Source organism: Ceratotherium simum, chromosome 22, assembly GCF_057802395.1.
Source record: "Ceratotherium simum simum isolate JZ-2026a chromosome 22, ASM5780239v1, whole genome shotgun sequence".
In the NCBI taxonomy this organism is placed as follows: domain Eukaryota; kingdom Metazoa; phylum Chordata; class Mammalia; order Perissodactyla; family Rhinocerotidae; genus Ceratotherium; species Ceratotherium simum.
Window position 1 is genome coordinate 45,154,429 of NC_141921.1, and position 17,616 is coordinate 45,172,044.

Sequence of the window (17,616 nt, forward strand, 5' to 3'; positions counted from 1 at the left end):
TAGAAGTTTAAGATGTACAGCATACTGATTACTGTGGAATTCTAATAGCAGTTTTCTATTTTCTTTATTCCTTTCACATTTATTAATCAAACTCTTCCTGGTAGGAAGAGTTTTCCTTCTCCCCTTTACCTTTTATTTATTCATCCAATTATTTATTTATTGGTATGGACCCATGGGTATTTATTTGTTGGGTTATAATCCAAAACTATGATTATTTACTTTGTTGCTCAAATTATTCCAGTTTTGACCATTGGATGCTCTCCCAGAGTAGTCTCCTGTGTCCCTCTGACATGCCATCCTCTCTGTTTTTTTTCTTGAGCCACTTCCTTACTGTCTGGTTTCTTTTATTGGAAAAACATTTAGAAACCAAGACCTAGGTGCTAGGTGTGCTCATTGCTAAATGTGTCCCTCCCTGTAGGTCCTCTCAATGGACAAAACTAGTAATATATGTACATATGCTGACCTTTGTCTGTCCGTCCACCGTCCATCCATCCATTAAACAAAAAGGCACGAGTTTATGCTCATACATTGAACCCCAACCCCGCGCCACAGAGTGCATTCCAGCATTCCCTCTTTGCTTACCTGTAACTTCTTTCTCTGACAGTGAGGAGTCTGGTTACTGTTTTCTATAATGTAAATGCCGATTTGTTCAGTCCTACTACACAGATAAAGTGGCTGCAGAATTGCTAGCCCTCACTGGCGGCTGCAGAATTGCTAGCCCTCACTCTGGTGAGAAACAAGTTTATCAACTTGATTACAATGTACACAAGTGCTTGTGTACAGTGATATTTTGTATTTTGTCAAAGGGTATCCAGTTAAAATACTGATTTCCAAAGCTACCTAGCTTCTTTCCTGACTCCCTCTAGGACGTTTACATCATTCATTTGTAATACAGTCAGATTTATTTGTCACAGGCTACATATCAACCGGGGGTTCCCTCTACGTTCTGCAGTGGGATGAGGTGTACAGATCTATGGGTTTTAACAAATGCACACAAAGTTGTGTATCCACCACCAGAGTAACAAACATAACATTTCCATCACTCAAATGAGCTGCCCCCTTTGTAACCAACTCATGCCCCATCCTTAGCAAATACTGATCTGTTTTCCAGATCTAGCACATTCCAGAATGCAATCATACAATATGTAATCTTTTGGTTGTGGTTTTCTCCACTTAGCAAAATGCATTTAAGATCCATCTACATTGCTGTACGAATCAGGGTCATTCCTCTTTATTGCTGAGTAGTGGATGTGCCACAGTTAATCCATTCACTTGTTGAATGACATCTAGATTGTTTCTGGTTTTTGGTGGGTGTGAATAAAGTGTAATAAACACTCACAGACAGCTCTTTGTGTGAACTTGAGTTTTTATTTCACTTAGATAAATAACTAAGAATGAACTGCTGAGTCATACAGTAAGAGTATGTTTAACTTTATAAGAAACTGCCAAACTTTCCCAAGTGGCTGTACACTTTTATGTTACCTTCAGCAACATATGCGAGTTCTAGTTACTCTGCATTCTTGCCAGAACTCAGTACTGTCAGTTTTTTTCTTTTAATTTTAGCCATTCTAATAGGTGTGTGACGGAATCTCATGAGGTTTTAACTTCCTAATGACTAATGAGTTTGAGCATAGTTTCATATGCTGTTTGCCATCCATACAGCTTCATTGGAAAAGTGTTCAGATCTCTTGACCATTTTTTAATTGGGTTGTTTGTCTTCTTATTGTTGAATTTTGAGAGTTCTTTATGTATTATGGATATAAATTCTTTATTGTATATATATGCTTTGTAAATATTTTGTATTTTCATTGTCTTATCAATGTCTTACTAAGGTATTTCAAAGATGAGGGGTTTTTAAGTTTGATAAACTCCAATTTATCAATTTTTTTTCTTTTATGGATCATGCTTTTGATGTCATATCTAAAACCTCTTTGCCAAACCCAAGATCACAAAGATTTTCTATGTTTTCTTCTAGAAAATGTAGTTTTAAGTTTTACATTTAGGTCTATGACCAATTTTGAATTAATTTTTGTATAACAGGTGAGGTATGTGTTGTGGTTCACTTTTTTACATGTATGGATGTCCAATCATCCAGCATCATTTATTGGCAAGACTATCCTTTGTCCACTTACTTGCCCTTGCCCCTCTGTCAACAACTGACTATACGTGTGCAGGTAGACTTTGGGACTCTTTAATCTGTTCCACTGACCCATCCTTTCACCAATATCACACTGTCTTAATTACTGAAGCTTCATAATAAGTTTTGAAATCATGTAGTGTGAGTCCTCCAACATTGTTTTTTTCAAAATTGTTTTGGCTATTTTAGTTCCTTTGTCCTTCCATATACATTTGGGGATCAGCTTGATGATATCTACAAAAAAAAAAATCCTGCTGAGAGGTTAACTGGAATTACTTGGAACGTGTAGATCAAACTGGAGAAATGACATCTCAACAGTATTGAGTATTACAAACTGTGACCATGATACATCTTTCCATTTACTTAACTCTTTTTTAAAAAAAAATTTTTCTTTCATCAGTGTTTTGTAGTTTTCTACATATGGATATTTTACATATTTCGTTAGATTTATATCTAAGTATTACAGATTTTGGTATTTTATTAAAATTTTCTGTTTCCAATCATTCCTTGTTAGGACACAGAAATTTAATTGATTTCACATACTGAACTTGTATCTTGTGACCTTGCTAAAATTAGTAGGAGATTTTTTTGTAGATTCTTCAGGATTTTTCTATGTAGACAATCATGTCGTCTGTGAATAGAAACAGTTTTATTTCTTCCTTTCCAATTTGTATGCCTTTTTTTTTCTTGCCTATTGCACTGTGTAGGACTTGCAGTTTGACGTTAAAAAGAAGTGGTGAGTGGACACCCTTGACTTCTTTTCACAGTTAGGGTGAAAGCACTTTCTCACCATTAAACATAATGTTAGCTGTAGGTTTTTAGTAGATGCCTTTTCCTTGCTACATTAATGAAATTCCTTTTCTATTTCTAAATTTTGAGGGTTTTTATAATGCATTGATGTTGAATTTTACCATAAGCTTTTCCTCCATCTACTGAAATAATCAGATGGTTTGTCTTTTTTATTTTGCTAATATGGTGAATAAAAGTGATTGATTTTCAAATGTTGAACCAGCCTTGCATTCCTAAGATTAATCATACTTGGTTGTGATATATTTGTCCTTTTTATACATTGCTGGGTTTAATTTGCAACATATAATTGAGGATTTTACAAATATGTTAATGAGGGATACTGGTCTATAGTTTTCTTGCAATGTCTTTATCTTGTTTTTTAGTTATTAGGATAATAATGGGTTCATAAAATGAGTCTGGAAGTTTCCCTTCCTCTTCTATATTCTAGAAAAGATTACGTAGAATTGGTATTATTTCCGTAAATATTTGATGGAATTCTCCAGTGAAGCCACTGAGCCTGGAGTGTTCTTCGTTGGAAGGTTTTAACTTCAAATTCAATTTCTATAATACATATAAGTCTATTCTAGTTATCTATTTCTTCTTCATAGAGTTTTGATAGTTTGTTATTTTCAAGTAATTGGTCTATTTCTTCTAAGTTGTCATGTTTACACACAGTTGTTTGCAGTTCCTTTAACATCTGTAGGGTCTTTCATTCCCGATATTGGCCATTTGTGTTGTCTTTTTGTTTTGTTCAGTATAGCTAAAAGTTTGTGTGGAAATGAATAAAAGAACCCTTAATGAAACTGGAGTCAGGAAGGCCTGTAGGGGGAACTCTCACACCCTAACATACATCGTCAATTACACCAACAGGGAGTGACTGACAACTGTGTGGACAGGAAGTAAAAGTACAATTGAAGGAGGATTTCTCTCCCCACCCGCAACAGCCCAGCCACTGAGAAACGCTGCTGCTCAGATGATAAGAAGTTGTGGCTGCCCTGAACTGTCACTTCCCCCCAGAGGACTTTCTTCAGAACGGCCCCTCCCTACTCCCACTTTTTCTCTACAAAGGCAGCTCCCCTTTGCTTGCTGGACTTGCCCATGGTTTGCCGTAGCACACACATCCCGAATTACAATTCTTTGGCTATTCCCTAATAAACGAATTTTGAGATAAAATAACAGGGAAATTTGCTTTTTAAGTTGACACCGTTAATTTTATTTTTATTACCTTTTGATTTCATTAATTTTCTCCATTTTTTGGTTTTTAATTCCACTGACTTCTGGTCTTATTATTTCTTTTCTTCTGCTTACTTTGGATTTAACTTGCTCTTCTCTTGTTTCTTAAGGAGGAAGCTTAGATTACTGATTTGAGACCTTTCTTCCTTTTCCCATAGAAACACTTAATGCTGTAAATTCCCCTTTAAGCATTGCTTTGGCTGCATCCCACAAATTTCATGCCGTCTTTTCAATTCATTCAATTCAAAATGTTTTATTTCCCTAGAGACTTCCTCTTTGACCTGTAGGTTATTTAGAAGTGTTATTTAATTTTCACACATTTGGAAATTTTCTAGATACCTTTCTGTTACTGATTTCTAGTTTAATCCACTAGGTCAAAGAATATACTTTGTATGATTTCTATTCTTTAAAAATTGTTCAAGTTTGTATTATGGCCCAGAATATAGTCTATATTAATGACCATTCCATTTGCCCTTGAGAAAAATATGTATTACATTGTTCGTTGGAGTGTTCTACAAATGTCAATTCAGTCAATCTTGTTGATAGTGTTGTTCAGGTCTACTTTATCTTTACTAATTGCTTCATGTATTTTGAAGCTCTGATGTTAGGTGCATAAACATTTAAGACTGTTATATGTTCTCAGAGAATCAACTCCTTGTCATTATGTGATATCCCTCTGTAACTCTGATAACGTTCCTTGTTCTAAAGTCTACTCTGCCTGATCTTCATACAGCTTTTCAGCTTTTAATACCTGTTACACCTTTTCTAACCTTTTGCTTTTAATCTATGTTTTTATTTTCAAAATGGGTTCTTATAGATAATATGCAGCTGAATCTTGTTTTTTCATCCAATTTTACGATTTCAGTATTTTAACTAGTATGCTGAGATCATTCACATTTAACTGATTATTGATATAGTTGATTAAAATATACAGTCTTGCTAGCTGTTTTCCATTTTTTCCATCTGGCTTTGTTTTTTCTTCATTTTCTGCCTCTTTTTGGCTTAAGTGTTTTAAATTTCATTTTATCTCCTCTACTGACATAATTTATACTTCTTTAAAAACTTTTTCCAATAATTGTCCTAAAGTTTACAATATACATTTAAAGAATCAATGTCTACCTCCAAATAATATACTGCTTCAAGTATAGTGTAAGGACTTTATGACAGTATATTCCCAACACCTCCTTCCCATCCTTTGCAGTATTTTTACATATGCTATAACTGTAGAATACTACTTTCGTTTCAGTCAGTTATCTTTCAGATTAAAAAATTAAAATTTATTTTATCTTCATTCATCCCATTTCCAGTGATTTTCATTTTTTTGTGTAACTCCAAATTTTATGTCTGATATCACATTCCTTCTATCTTTAGAAACTCCTTTATCATTTCTTATGAAATAGACAGGCTGGCAATAAGTTTCCACAGTTTTTGTTTGAGAAAATCTTTATAGCCCCTTCATTTCTGAATGATACTTTCCACTAGGTATAGAATTCTGTGTTAAGAGTTTTTTCTTTGAAGACATTACTCTATTGTCCTCCAGTGTGCATAGCTTCTGAAGAAATGTCTACTGTAATTCTTATGTTTGTTCTCCGTATGTAACGTATCTTTTTTCCTCTGGCTGCCTTCAAGATGTTCTCTTTGGTTTTGTTTTCAGCCTTGAATATGATACGCTCAAGTGTGGTTTTATTTTGTGGTCTTTCTTTTCTTTGTATTTACGCTACTTGATGTTCTTTGGATCTGTGAAAAATTCTCAGCCGTTATTTCTTCAAGTATTTATTCTGGGATTCCAATTACTCATATGTTAGATCATCTGATATTGTCACAAGATGCTTAGATGCTCTATTCTGTTTCTTTCTGTGTTTCAGTTTGTGTAATTTCTATTTATCTATTTTCAAGTTTACTGATTCTTTTCTTGGTTGTGTTAATGCCCATCAAGGGTATATATTCATCGCTAGCATTCTAACATCTCCGTCCGACCCTTTATGTTCCATCTCTATGCTGTGATCACCCCTGTCGTCTTGCATATTGTTTACTTTGTCCATTAGAACCTTGAATGTATTATTCATAGTTATTTTAAATTCCCTGTCAGATAGCTCCAACATCTTGGTGTCACATCTGACTCTGGTTCTCTGATGATTGCTTTGTCTCTTGGGAGTCTGTTTTCCTTGCCTTTTCATATGCTTCATACTTTGTTGAAAACTGAACATCTTTTGTAGAACCGTAGAGACTGGGTGTGCCTTATTTCTGCTAGGCCTGTGAGTGAGTTAATCGAATTAAGTTTCAGGCCAGGTGTGAGGTTTGTTGTTGCTATGGTTTCACTCAGTGCATTACAGCTTCCAAACTCCTCTGGTGACACGTGGTGCTTCAGGTAGGGCTGGTCTGGTAGAGAGCTTGTCCCTCACTCTGCTCCACTTGCAGCTTTTGGTCTTCCCTTTGCACTGTGCCTCAGAGAAGGTCAGTCTCTTGCAGGTTCCCTGGTTCAGTGGGGCAGTGCACCGGTACCCAGGGCTTGCCCCTCACTTCTCCCTGTAGGCAGGTGTCTCCTCAGATTTTAGGCCCGTTGGCTGCCCTGCAACCTCAGCACACAGATGGGTTCCAGAAAAGATCATGAATTTGCTGTTTGTCTGGGTTTTTCCTTGTAAGTTTAGAATGATGCTCTTCCCAGATCTCTGAATTAGCTGTTTCTGGATCATCTTCTTTTACTCTGGCATTGCATCACTCTAGAAGCGGAACACTCAATTTTCCCTAATTTCCCCAATTCCTTCTCTGGCAGCTGGTGTCAGTATCTAGAGCTCACACAGGGGCTTTACATGCTTCTTGTTCTTCCAGATTAACTTTAAAAATTTCCCTTCTTATTCTATTTTAAAGCATAACCTGTCTTTGTTAAGAAAGGTAAAAATATAAACTTAAAACTTGATGTTCTCGTTGGCTCTAACATCCTATATATAAAACACGTACACAATGATTATTTAGTAGTTTCCTTTTCACTGGTGTATATCTCTACTCAATTTCTAATATTTAAATTATAACATTTTTAAGTTGCATACTTGTTTCTCTTGAGTAAAGAGTAATAAAGATTTTTTACTAGCTCTTCAAACTTATAGGTTTTAAAGTATTAATAAAATCAAGATGCCTGAGTAACATTAGTTCTCCAAGGTTATACCAAATGGCAACAGATTTCCCTTCTCCCCAAAAGTCACATCCTGTGTGTGTTATAGTCAAACAGAGCATATATCTAAGGAGCAGGAGAATTTCAGTCTCTAAAACTGCAGCATAAGTACACAGAGTTAGCTAGAGCTTATACCTTATAAAATGGTGAATGATGGAATATTGATGTCTGCTTAAATACACAGCCTTCAAAACAACAGAACCGATGGTATGACGATAAGAAACTGAATAATGCAGGAGGTAGAAAGGATTTCCACTCTGAGAAGGAACACACAGGTCAGGATATAAGCTTGTGGCCCTAACGTGAGGTCCTCGGCCAAGACAGCAGCGAGTCGCACCGACTGGACCAGACAATGAGGGAGACATTTAGAAATCTAGCTTTAAAATATCAAAGAATGTTCTCTGCCAGGACATGGGATAATGATACACAGCAAGAAAGATATTTAAGATAAATTGTTTTGCAGAGAGAGGATCTGATGATTTCAAGGGACAGAAAAAGTTGTTATTTCTATCTTGTGCCCTTGCATCTATAGCAAAAGAAACAAACAGAACGCTCAACCTCCCACCAAGGTGAAAAGCTAAAACTAAAGGGGTGGACTTGCTGTCTCTGCAGGGCGTCCTATGGGCTTCCACTGACACCACTTGTAGGCACAGCAGTGTGATTTTATGGTGTGTGTAATCATGTCAATTCCTGACAAATAAAGTTGCTATTAGTATTATTATTAGTGACCTTACAGAAGAAATTTCACCCCTACTGTGTAAAATACTCACATTTGACAATAATAGAAACCATTAATAACATTTAGGTGACCAAAATCTATAAAGACTTCCAAATTTATATTAATATTCAGGAAGAAAATGAAAGGAAAATCAGCTAAATTAAGAAGTTAGTATAATTTGATCTTTATATTATAGAACTTTCTTCTGCTATATATGCAAATAGGTTAACTTTTCAAAATAATGTCAATTATCACGACTGATCTAATTCCTTTGCAATGTTCCTTACCTCATATTTGAGAAAAGGAAATGTATCAAGAAAAAGGCCAAGTTTTTCATTCAATTTAAGTCATAAATATTCTCCATTTGTTTGAGATGACAGGAAGGGATTATTATTTTAATATACGTTATTATCTGAAATGTATTCTAAAATTAACTCTTTGTTATAGATAGCTCACATGGGGGAGACCTATGAATTTTCTGGTATTATCAGAAATGTTATTCTTTAGAAGTATACTGTAACTACATTCTAATACCATTTAGCTTTAAGAATAGTATTTGCTGCTGCCATTATTACTGTTATTACTATTATTCTCTGGGCAAGAAGATACGAAAAGCAGCAGAGTGGGTTCATGGCTTTACGCTCACACTCTCTACATCTACGCAGAAAAGGGCGTAACCATGGGAGGGGTCCCGGGGCTGCCCTGCTGACTCACCACCAAGCCGTCCTGTGCGTGTCCGCATCACTTGCTTATCTGGTGATTTGGTCATTGACTCGATGTAGAGCTGCTGACCTAGGTTCTTAATTTTGTTTACACTGGCATACACCTGCTGCAAAGTCAACTTAGGGAAAAGAATGATAAAATATGTTTCAAAAATTTATAAAAATTTTTTTACATTATTACATATACACAAACAAAATACATTTAATTTCTAGTTCTCTGAAGACATAATGACCAAAAGCACAGTAATAACATTAATTCAGCTTTCCACCATGCCACAGTACACTGGTACAAATGAAATTTTAAATAAATCTGTCCACAATATGCTAATTTTTAGAAACACACAATTAACCCAAGTATCACCTTCCAAAGGTGATATTTTCTTTTTTACGGGCATTTTCCCAAACCAAAATGGATTAGAAGGTCTATTACCAGGTAAGGTCTTCAAGTTAAGAACTTATAGTAAGAAGTCACATGTGTTGAGGGGCAGAACTAGCACTGACATACCACAGACAACAGCACAAAGAGAAAATGACACCTGTACAAACACAACATTCTCGCACTTACCGGTTCCTTCTGTATCTCCTCTGCACAGTGCCCACTGGACTCGCTGGAAGATGCTACGCTGACGTGGTGCTCCTGAGAACCACTGCTCGCCAGGCTTCCGTAGCCGCTGGAGGCACCCACGTGAACCGGCTAAAAGAGAAAGGAGGCCCGGGTTTCGAGTTTCTGGGTGTACGGCAGGTAGAAGAGAGAGACAGCACTACCCACCTCAGAGCCCATCTAAAATCATCAGAAAATTAGGATGAACATTTCTTTTTTTTTTTAATTTTATTTATTTATTTTTCCCCCAAAGCCCCAGTAGATAGTTCTATGTCATAGTTGCACATCAGGATGAACACTTCTGAAAACCTAAATCAGATGTGTCAAAAGGTTCATGCTTTTAACCCTGATGCTGGCACGAAGGACATTCTAAATTCTCTCATTTCAGTAATTCTCAAGGGCAAAGTCTAATTTTCTAGTCTAGGTGGGCATTTCTGGAACAACAAATTCTTAAAAAGCCATAAATTTAACAAAATATGAAAATAACTCTAGTTTTTTATGCTGAGTTTAGAACAGACAGAACAAATTAAATATATACCATACTTTTTTCCAAGAACCTCACAGATACTTTATGAACCCTAGAGTTTTATGAAAGACATTTGAAAACTACTGGACTAACAGTTTTCTATGTGACACCACCAGTAAATACTTCACAAGTTTATCGACTGAATCTCTAGTAGAAATCATCTTGGTTATTTGTTTCCAACAAGTAGTTTTTTCTACTTTTGCCTTGTAATAACTAGAGATACTGAGACCTGCCATCCCTCTGCCCCCACCTTTAACACTGGAATTATTTTAAAAAATATGGAAGCCAAAACCCAGCGGCTGAGCATACTGGTAGCACTTGGAATACGAGAATTCTCTCATTTAGAAATAATTTCTCTATCTCATTGCTTACTGTGACTCAGTCTGCTTTCTTACAAAGGGTTCTTATAAAAATGTTCTATGTATTTAACACAGAAAAAGGAAAACAAGATTAATAAAATTTAACTTAAAAACAAAAACAGGAAGACAAATTTTCTGGAAAGCAGAGGGTAAGGATCTCTCTCCTTGCAGTTTATTTTTGTGAAGTGACTTTACCAAGACTGAATGTTAAAATAAAACATCATTATGGGAATTTTGTGTTTGATTTTTTAAAATCTCTCACTTTACCTGTAAGAGAAGTTTGTGAATTTGTTCTTGTAATTCTGTTACGTCTTTATCATTACTGTTCATCTTTTTTATTCTGGTAGCAAAAACATCCTCATTTAGTGGACTCCTACAAAATGCCAAGTGAAAGACTGAGTCAAGCAATTTAACATTCATTTACAATAAAGTCTCAAGTGATTTTTAAATAGAATACTCAAATAATAAATCTATGCTTTTACAAAGCAACTCTGACTCCAAATATAGAAAATATGAAGCTAAGAGTCTATTCATGGAGGCAGAGAAAATATTAAGAAGCAAATGAGACATTAACAGGCTTCTTTAGTTTCTCTATAGCTCTAATTTTCTATGACCGTTTCAGCACTGTATTTTTATAAACCTAAAATCAGTGACAACCTCCTCAGCTACTAAAATATCTTCAACAACTACCAGTCTCAAAATTTTACATTAACTGAGTGACCTACTGTAGGAATTTTAAGACCCTAAGTTTGCCAAACAACATTTAATGTTTAATGTATCTGATCACTCAAGCTTTGTAATAAAGACGAGTCTGCAACCCACTCTAGTGGTGAGAATGGGGCTGTCACAATACCGCAGTCTTACTGATCCGCAAATCCTAGAGCTTTTTAAAACTACTCTCTAAACACAGTGAGAGGAAGGCATGCCCCTCAGAAAGAATCACAAAGGAGAGAAGAGCTGACATGTATCTGGGACCTTCTATGTGACAGGAACTGTACTAGTTTTATAATATGCAGTAAGAATAACTAACATTTTCTAAACCCTTACGATGTGCCAGGCACTGTTCCAGGTGCTCTACCAACTATCGTCTCCTTCACCTGCGTTGACAACTTGCTCAAGGTCACAGAGCTGGTAAGGTCTAGGCAGGAATTCACAGAGGGACCAGGGTCCAGCCTCCAGAGCGCACACTCTTCACACCACAACACCTCCCGGGACCCCAGGAACGCAAGCACTACTGGTGAGGTGTACTGAGTCAGATACACCATCTCCTGAGTCCTCACATCCCTGGGAAGTGGGGGTGATCCTGACGTCAGAGGGTTAACAACTGGCCGAGTTCACATAACCAAGCAGCAGCAGAGTCAGGGTGTGAATCCACGTGTCTGACTCCAAGGCCAGTGCTCTCCTCTCTCCATCATGCCATCCTGCTGCTTCTCACAACTTAAACACACAGCTCAATTCCCTAAAAACTGAAACATTTGCCCAAAGACAGAAATTATTATCAAAAAGCCACAGGATGTTAGCAGTGTCATAAAGTAGTCAGGAGGAGCTCCTCCTCTGCAGACCTTTCCCCCATCATCCGGGTCCCCCGCCGTGGCGGCATCTCCCCTCACCACCTGGACCGGGGAAGGTGCCCCTCAACACCTATCGTCACAGCGTCACGTACGTCGTACGTAAACGGTGACCTGGACCTGAAAGCACAGCCTGACACACTTTCCATCCTCTTCAATCATCACTCTGCGGCTTGCCCCCGCTTCCTCCCGCCACCACGCATGCTCTGTGGGGTCCGGCTCCTCTGTCTATTCTGTCTGCTCCTCCCGTACCTCCGACAGTGCCTGGCACACAGAAGAATGAGCACACCAATGAAGGACCAGCCTAGAAGCAGAGTGCATCAGATCTGTGCTATAAATACCTCCCGTGCACTATGAGCCTGAATATCTTCCAGAGGTTTTTGGGTTTTCTTTTTCAAGTGAAAAAAGTAGAAGAGACTGCTTTGTATTATAAGATTTAGATATTCCTATTTGTGAAACTTTCTACAAAACTAAGTTGTATTTTTAATCAGTAATTATATAACTCAAAATGATTAATGTGTAGGTGACACAGACACAGCCTTCACCAAAAAGTGGCGAACCCGCCCGCTGTGTACATAAAGGAAACTGGACGGGAAGAAGGAAGAAAGTCTGGTTCTCGTCTCCACTTTGCAACTCTGTCCCTAAGAGGTCCCCGGGACAGTGACTCTACTTCACCGCAGCTGGATTCTACCTGGACAGCGAGAGCAACAGCCCCCAGCCTGCCCGCACAGCCCTGGGAAGGACCCAAAGGGACGACAGAGCCCCGTTCCCATTTCAACTGTCACACTTTCCAAAACTCTACTTCTAAGTCACAGTGCCATTTCCATTTCCTGTCTCTCTCATTACACTGTGGGCTCCACAGCGGTAAAGAGAACGTCTGCCCTGCCTACCGGCTCAGTCTCAGGGTTGAGCACAATGCCTGACCCAGTAGGAGATCCCTAAACACCTACTGGAGGCATAAATGCACTAAAACAATTATATACATATAATGGATAATTATTTTACGAGAGAGATGAATACTTACTAGATTATAAGTTCTTTCCCTCACATAATTCTGGATCTTGAGATGTAAATATTGGTGCAATTTAAAAAAAATACTGAAAACATTGGGAGTACTTTTTTGTCAGTTAATTTCATATGTATTTAATCAAAGAACTGAAAGGACCGCTTGGGGAATCTAGGACATGTCTCCAGCACTGACTGGGGAGGGCACACGGACCAACCAACAGACACCCAGACGAGAGGAATCGTACTTGCTCTGGGGTCTCCTATAGTCATACTAAGCAACCATCTGATTTTATTTTCATTTCCCAATAGGTTTCCCTACTGGGGGAAAAAAAAGTCCTTTCTGACCAACATGAATAGCACTTGCAGTCATATTTCTTATCTTAATTATTAAATTAGTTTTCTAGCACAAATCAGTCTCATGAGTTAGGGCAGAACGGAGCCCATTTCTTGCATTAAGGTTCCAGCCCGGCTCTGCTGAGACGCCAAAGCCTGGGGCACAAAGAGGTAAGAGCAGCCTGGAGGCCTTTTCTCCCCACGCCCGCCCACGCGTCACCCAATTATAATATTAAGATGTGATAAAATAAGCCTTACGCGTAGATCTACTATTCTCAGTTTTATGCTTATGTGCACAAAGCTGCATAACAAAAACCAAAAGACATACTTTCTCAATGTCAGCATGAACCAAAGAGTTAAGTATGATTTCCATGGTTAGAAAAAAAAGAAAAAAAAAGGCATCAAAGGGAAACCTATGGCCGGGTTGAGAAACCTACAGGCCAATTTTAAATGGACCAAAAGTCAGGGGACCAGGAGCATTTTCAGCTACAAGAGTGGCGGGCCAGGTGTTCTAGACCCATTTCACAGGGTTCTGTGATATGGACAGGTAAGAGCAATCAAACAGGCCTGAGTCAGCCATGCTGGCAATAAAACAGATATTAAAGAATCGAATTTTTTTTTTTTTTGGTGAGGAAGATTAGCCCTGAGCTAATATGTGTTGCCAATCCTCCTCTTTTTGCCGAGGAAGACTGGCCCTGGGCTAACATCTGTGCCCATCTTCCTCTACTTTATATGGGATGCTGCCACAGCATCGCTTGATAAGCAGTATGTAGGTCCACACCCGGGATCTGAACCTGTGAACCCCAGGCCCTGAAGCAGAGCATGAAAACTTAACCACTACACCACTGGGCCGGCCCCAAGAACTGAATCTTAAAAATAAAGATTTGATTAAATAGACACAAGTAAGTGGAATCTTACAGCAAAAGGCTGATATAAAAAGGTTTACATGTTCACTAAAGAGAACAGGAAAATTCAGAAAAGGCAAAAAAAGAAAAAAAAAGCCTCATCCATAATCCCACCAACCCACACATAACTAAAATTTATATTTCAACTTATTTCCTTCTCTTCTTTTTCCTATTTCACAGTTAGCGTGTGTGTTTTAAACAGAATTATAATCATATGGTAGAAATAATTTTATATGCTGCTTTTTACATCTGATATATCAATTTCCCGTGTCATATAATCTCTGTAAAAATTTTTATTGACCAATATAATCACATGTCAAGCAAATACTCCATATTTAATGATGGACATTTAAGCTACTCTAAGTCTGCCACTGTGATTAAAGAACATTGCAAAATCTGTCTTTTCTCTATAAAGCTTTTCTGTATTTAGGCATATTTCCTAGAATATTCCCATAAGGGAATCATTAGGTGGAAGAGGTAGAAATCTTTCAAGGCTCTTGATGCACGTTGCCACTGTTTTCCAAAAGCACTGAAGAAAACTCTGTGCTCTACGCAGGTCACGCGTCAGCCGATTCAAAGGGGAGTCAACAGGCAAAGGAAGATTATTTGGTAAAAAAGATCTTTCAGAAAACTCGTTGACTTACGTTCGGACTTTATGCCGACCAATGATGAAAGAAACCTTCCGGCTCCACGGGTTCACAAAGCCGGACCAGCTGGAATCCAATACGATGTAATCTCCATTTTGAGTACAAAATCTAATAGGTGAATGTTCAAAGGGAGGATGGCCTGCATACTTCAAGACTACATAAAATAATAAGACAAAATCACAATTTATTTAACACATTTATTAGAAATGTCTTTTTTTAGGCCTTTATTTGTAAATTTTTTAGAATGTCAAAATAGAAAAAGAAATTGTTTTAGCAGTTTCAATATATTGCTTACCTGGTTAAAGGTTAAGCTCTAATGATTAGAGCTTATGAGAAGCTCTAATAAGAAATGAAATAAAAAATTAGCACAGATGATAAAAAAATGACTGAAAAAAATTTCCTCCTATAAAGAAGTAGGTCCTTACCTTTCTGGTGTATGGCAACCATCAGAGAACGGTCCTCCGGGTGCAAATACATTAAGACAGATGTTCCAATCAGATCCTGAGGTAGGTAACCCAGCAAAGGCACGGCTCTGGGGCACAGACACACAGCACGAGCAGCGTGTTTTACGCATCAAGTAATTTTTACACTTTTTAAAAATACTTTTTTACTTAACTCTAAATATGAAAAAAGAAGTATGCAAAAGATGTTCATTACAGCATTTAGAAAAGCAACACACAATCTACGTGCCCACACTGTGGGGAAATAGTTACCTAACCTAAGAAAAGGTGGTCATCTGACACAGTCATCTACGGAACTTGCTAAAAAACAGATTCGCAGGCTCACTGCAAGCTAACAAAATCAGAATTTCTGGGGTAAGACAAGGAATCTATATTTTTAACCAGTTCCTCAGAGGTCTCTCCATTGTGCTGCCATTTAACCAGCCTACACAGATCACATCATAACATAGAACAATCTTATGATGTTAAATGAATACAGCAGGCTACAAATTTATACAGTGTCATTAAAATTATACAAAACCAATGACCCCAAAACATAATATTGACTAGACAAACAACCAGTACAAAAAGACACGTGCAGGATAAAGCTTCACAGGGAAACAGTGATGGCAAGACACTCAGGGCGACTCAGAAAGAACTGACTCCACAGACATTTTCTATGTGTACAAATTCACAAATATTTCCTAATGCAATAAATTTAAGCCATATGCAGAATACCTCTAGCTAAATTTTCTTACTGTCTACAGATTATATTATACAAAATAACTCACCAATTACTGCTTAGTTTCAGGGACACTATTATTAAATAAACTCATTTTCAGATGTTAACATTTTTTAAAAATCAAAATTAATACCTCTCATAACTGCGCCAGGTTTTTGACATTTTTGCTTTACATTTATGTGTGGTATGGTGCACTGGTTCCCAGATTTCATGGGTAAGTAAAATTTTAAAATAAATATGGGGAAAAATGGAGGGTACTGATAAGCAGATAATGTTTTATTTTTCCAAATAAAGATACTAAAAAACAACAATAAGCAACAACTACTACCCATTATGACTATTCTTCAAATAAGAAAGACTATCTTAACACCAGAATATGTAGGAAGGACACAAGCTCAAAATAAACAACAATCCTTTAAATTAAATAAGTTTAGCTTTACCAAAAAAATAAAACCTCTCCTGATTTCTCTTTTTTTCTCCCCCTCACTTCGGACTAATAAAAATGTCATCATAACTGGTGTGGGAGCACTTGTTGAGTGGAAATAACACCGGATTAGCAGCTGGGAGGCCAGAGTCTCAGTCTCATGTTGAGTACAATCATAAAAACTATATACGCTCTTGGCAAATTGGCCCCCAGGTTCACTGTCCTCTTGTGTAAAATGGAACAATAATTCCTGACTTACCTAAAGCAGACTGGTGTGTAGTCAAATATGATAACTGATAAATCTCAGAAGTACAGCATGCAAGATATTTACACTAAAAAATTAGACAACACAAATTTCGAACTAACTAAAACCAAAGAGGCAAATGGAGAGACATCAGTTATGTAATGCAGAAGTATGTAAACATAATGTAACCTTTACATACTTTTATTTACTTTCAGGAACAAATGTCTTTTAAGCTTAAAAAAGTACCTACCTTTCCTCTATTTCAAGAAAAACACACCCTGGGGTGTGTGTTGTGGTAAAAATTCTTTTATCCACTGGGATTCGGGGAGCTACGAAGAACAGAAAGACTCATTTAAAGGCAAATATCTAATTAATCATCTACTTAACTAACCACTTAACACAATCTCTACATGAAATGGTAGAAATCTCACTTAGGGGCCTGGCCTTTGAGTAGCCAAAGCTACAGTTAAATGATGATAATTTTCATTATTAATTATATTTTAATTAGGTCAAAATGTGAAGCCTACTAAAAGTTAATTTTAAACAGAGAGAGAAAGTCTATGCACACTGATCAGCTTACTCATCAGAAATAATCCAACAGTCAAAGCTGGAGGAACTTCAGTTGAGGCCTGAAAAGCGCAGTCCTATTTAGTGGTTGTATATAACCAAGCACATAGGATTTGAAACGTCAGCCCAACGTGGACTTTTTAAGCTTGTGTAATAAAATTGGTGCTGTCAACAAGTTCTGCTATAGCGTGCTTTGAAAATCTGGGACTTGATACATGGTTTGAGCATCACACTAATTTTGCATTTGCTTATGTACAATTTCATCTGCAAGAAACCTGAGGTGCAGAAAACACCACCTAATTGAATGGAGTCACAGGAAGACACAAAAGCACGCACACCGGGGACGTCCACGGCTACCTCAGCCCACCGAGTGTGAGTGTCACGGACACGCTCGTCCAATCCGGTGCTAGAACTCTGTCTGCCTTCAGACAACCCTCCTTCCACCCCTCACAGTAACTCACATGCTGCGGCCCTTCCAACACCC

General features: G+C 37.5%; 1 protein-coding gene across 6 annotated transcripts in view; it reads right to left on the bottom strand.

The window, feature by feature from the left end:
• Window positions 1-17,616, bottom strand: part of PER3 (period circadian regulator 3) — a 56,987-nt gene that overhangs the window by 26,507 nt on the left and 12,864 nt on the right. For all 6 annotated transcript variants that reach the window (XR_015555872.1, XM_087446884.1, XM_087446883.1 and 3 more), the window contains exons 7-12: window positions 16,816-16,894; window positions 15,141-15,247; window positions 14,713-14,869; window positions 10,522-10,627; window positions 9,334-9,462; window positions 8,761-8,887 (exon numbers count right to left, since the gene is read on the bottom strand). Coding sequence is in view for 5 of the 6 variants with exons in the window: in XM_087446884.1 (XP_087303010.1) it covers window positions 8,761-8,887; window positions 9,334-9,462; window positions 10,522-10,627; window positions 14,713-14,869; window positions 15,141-15,247; window positions 16,816-16,894 (705 nt within the window). In the remaining variant the exon portion in view is untranslated. The remainder of the gene's footprint in view (window positions 1-8,760; window positions 8,888-9,333; window positions 9,463-10,521; window positions 10,628-14,712; window positions 14,870-15,140; window positions 15,248-16,815; window positions 16,895-17,616) is intronic.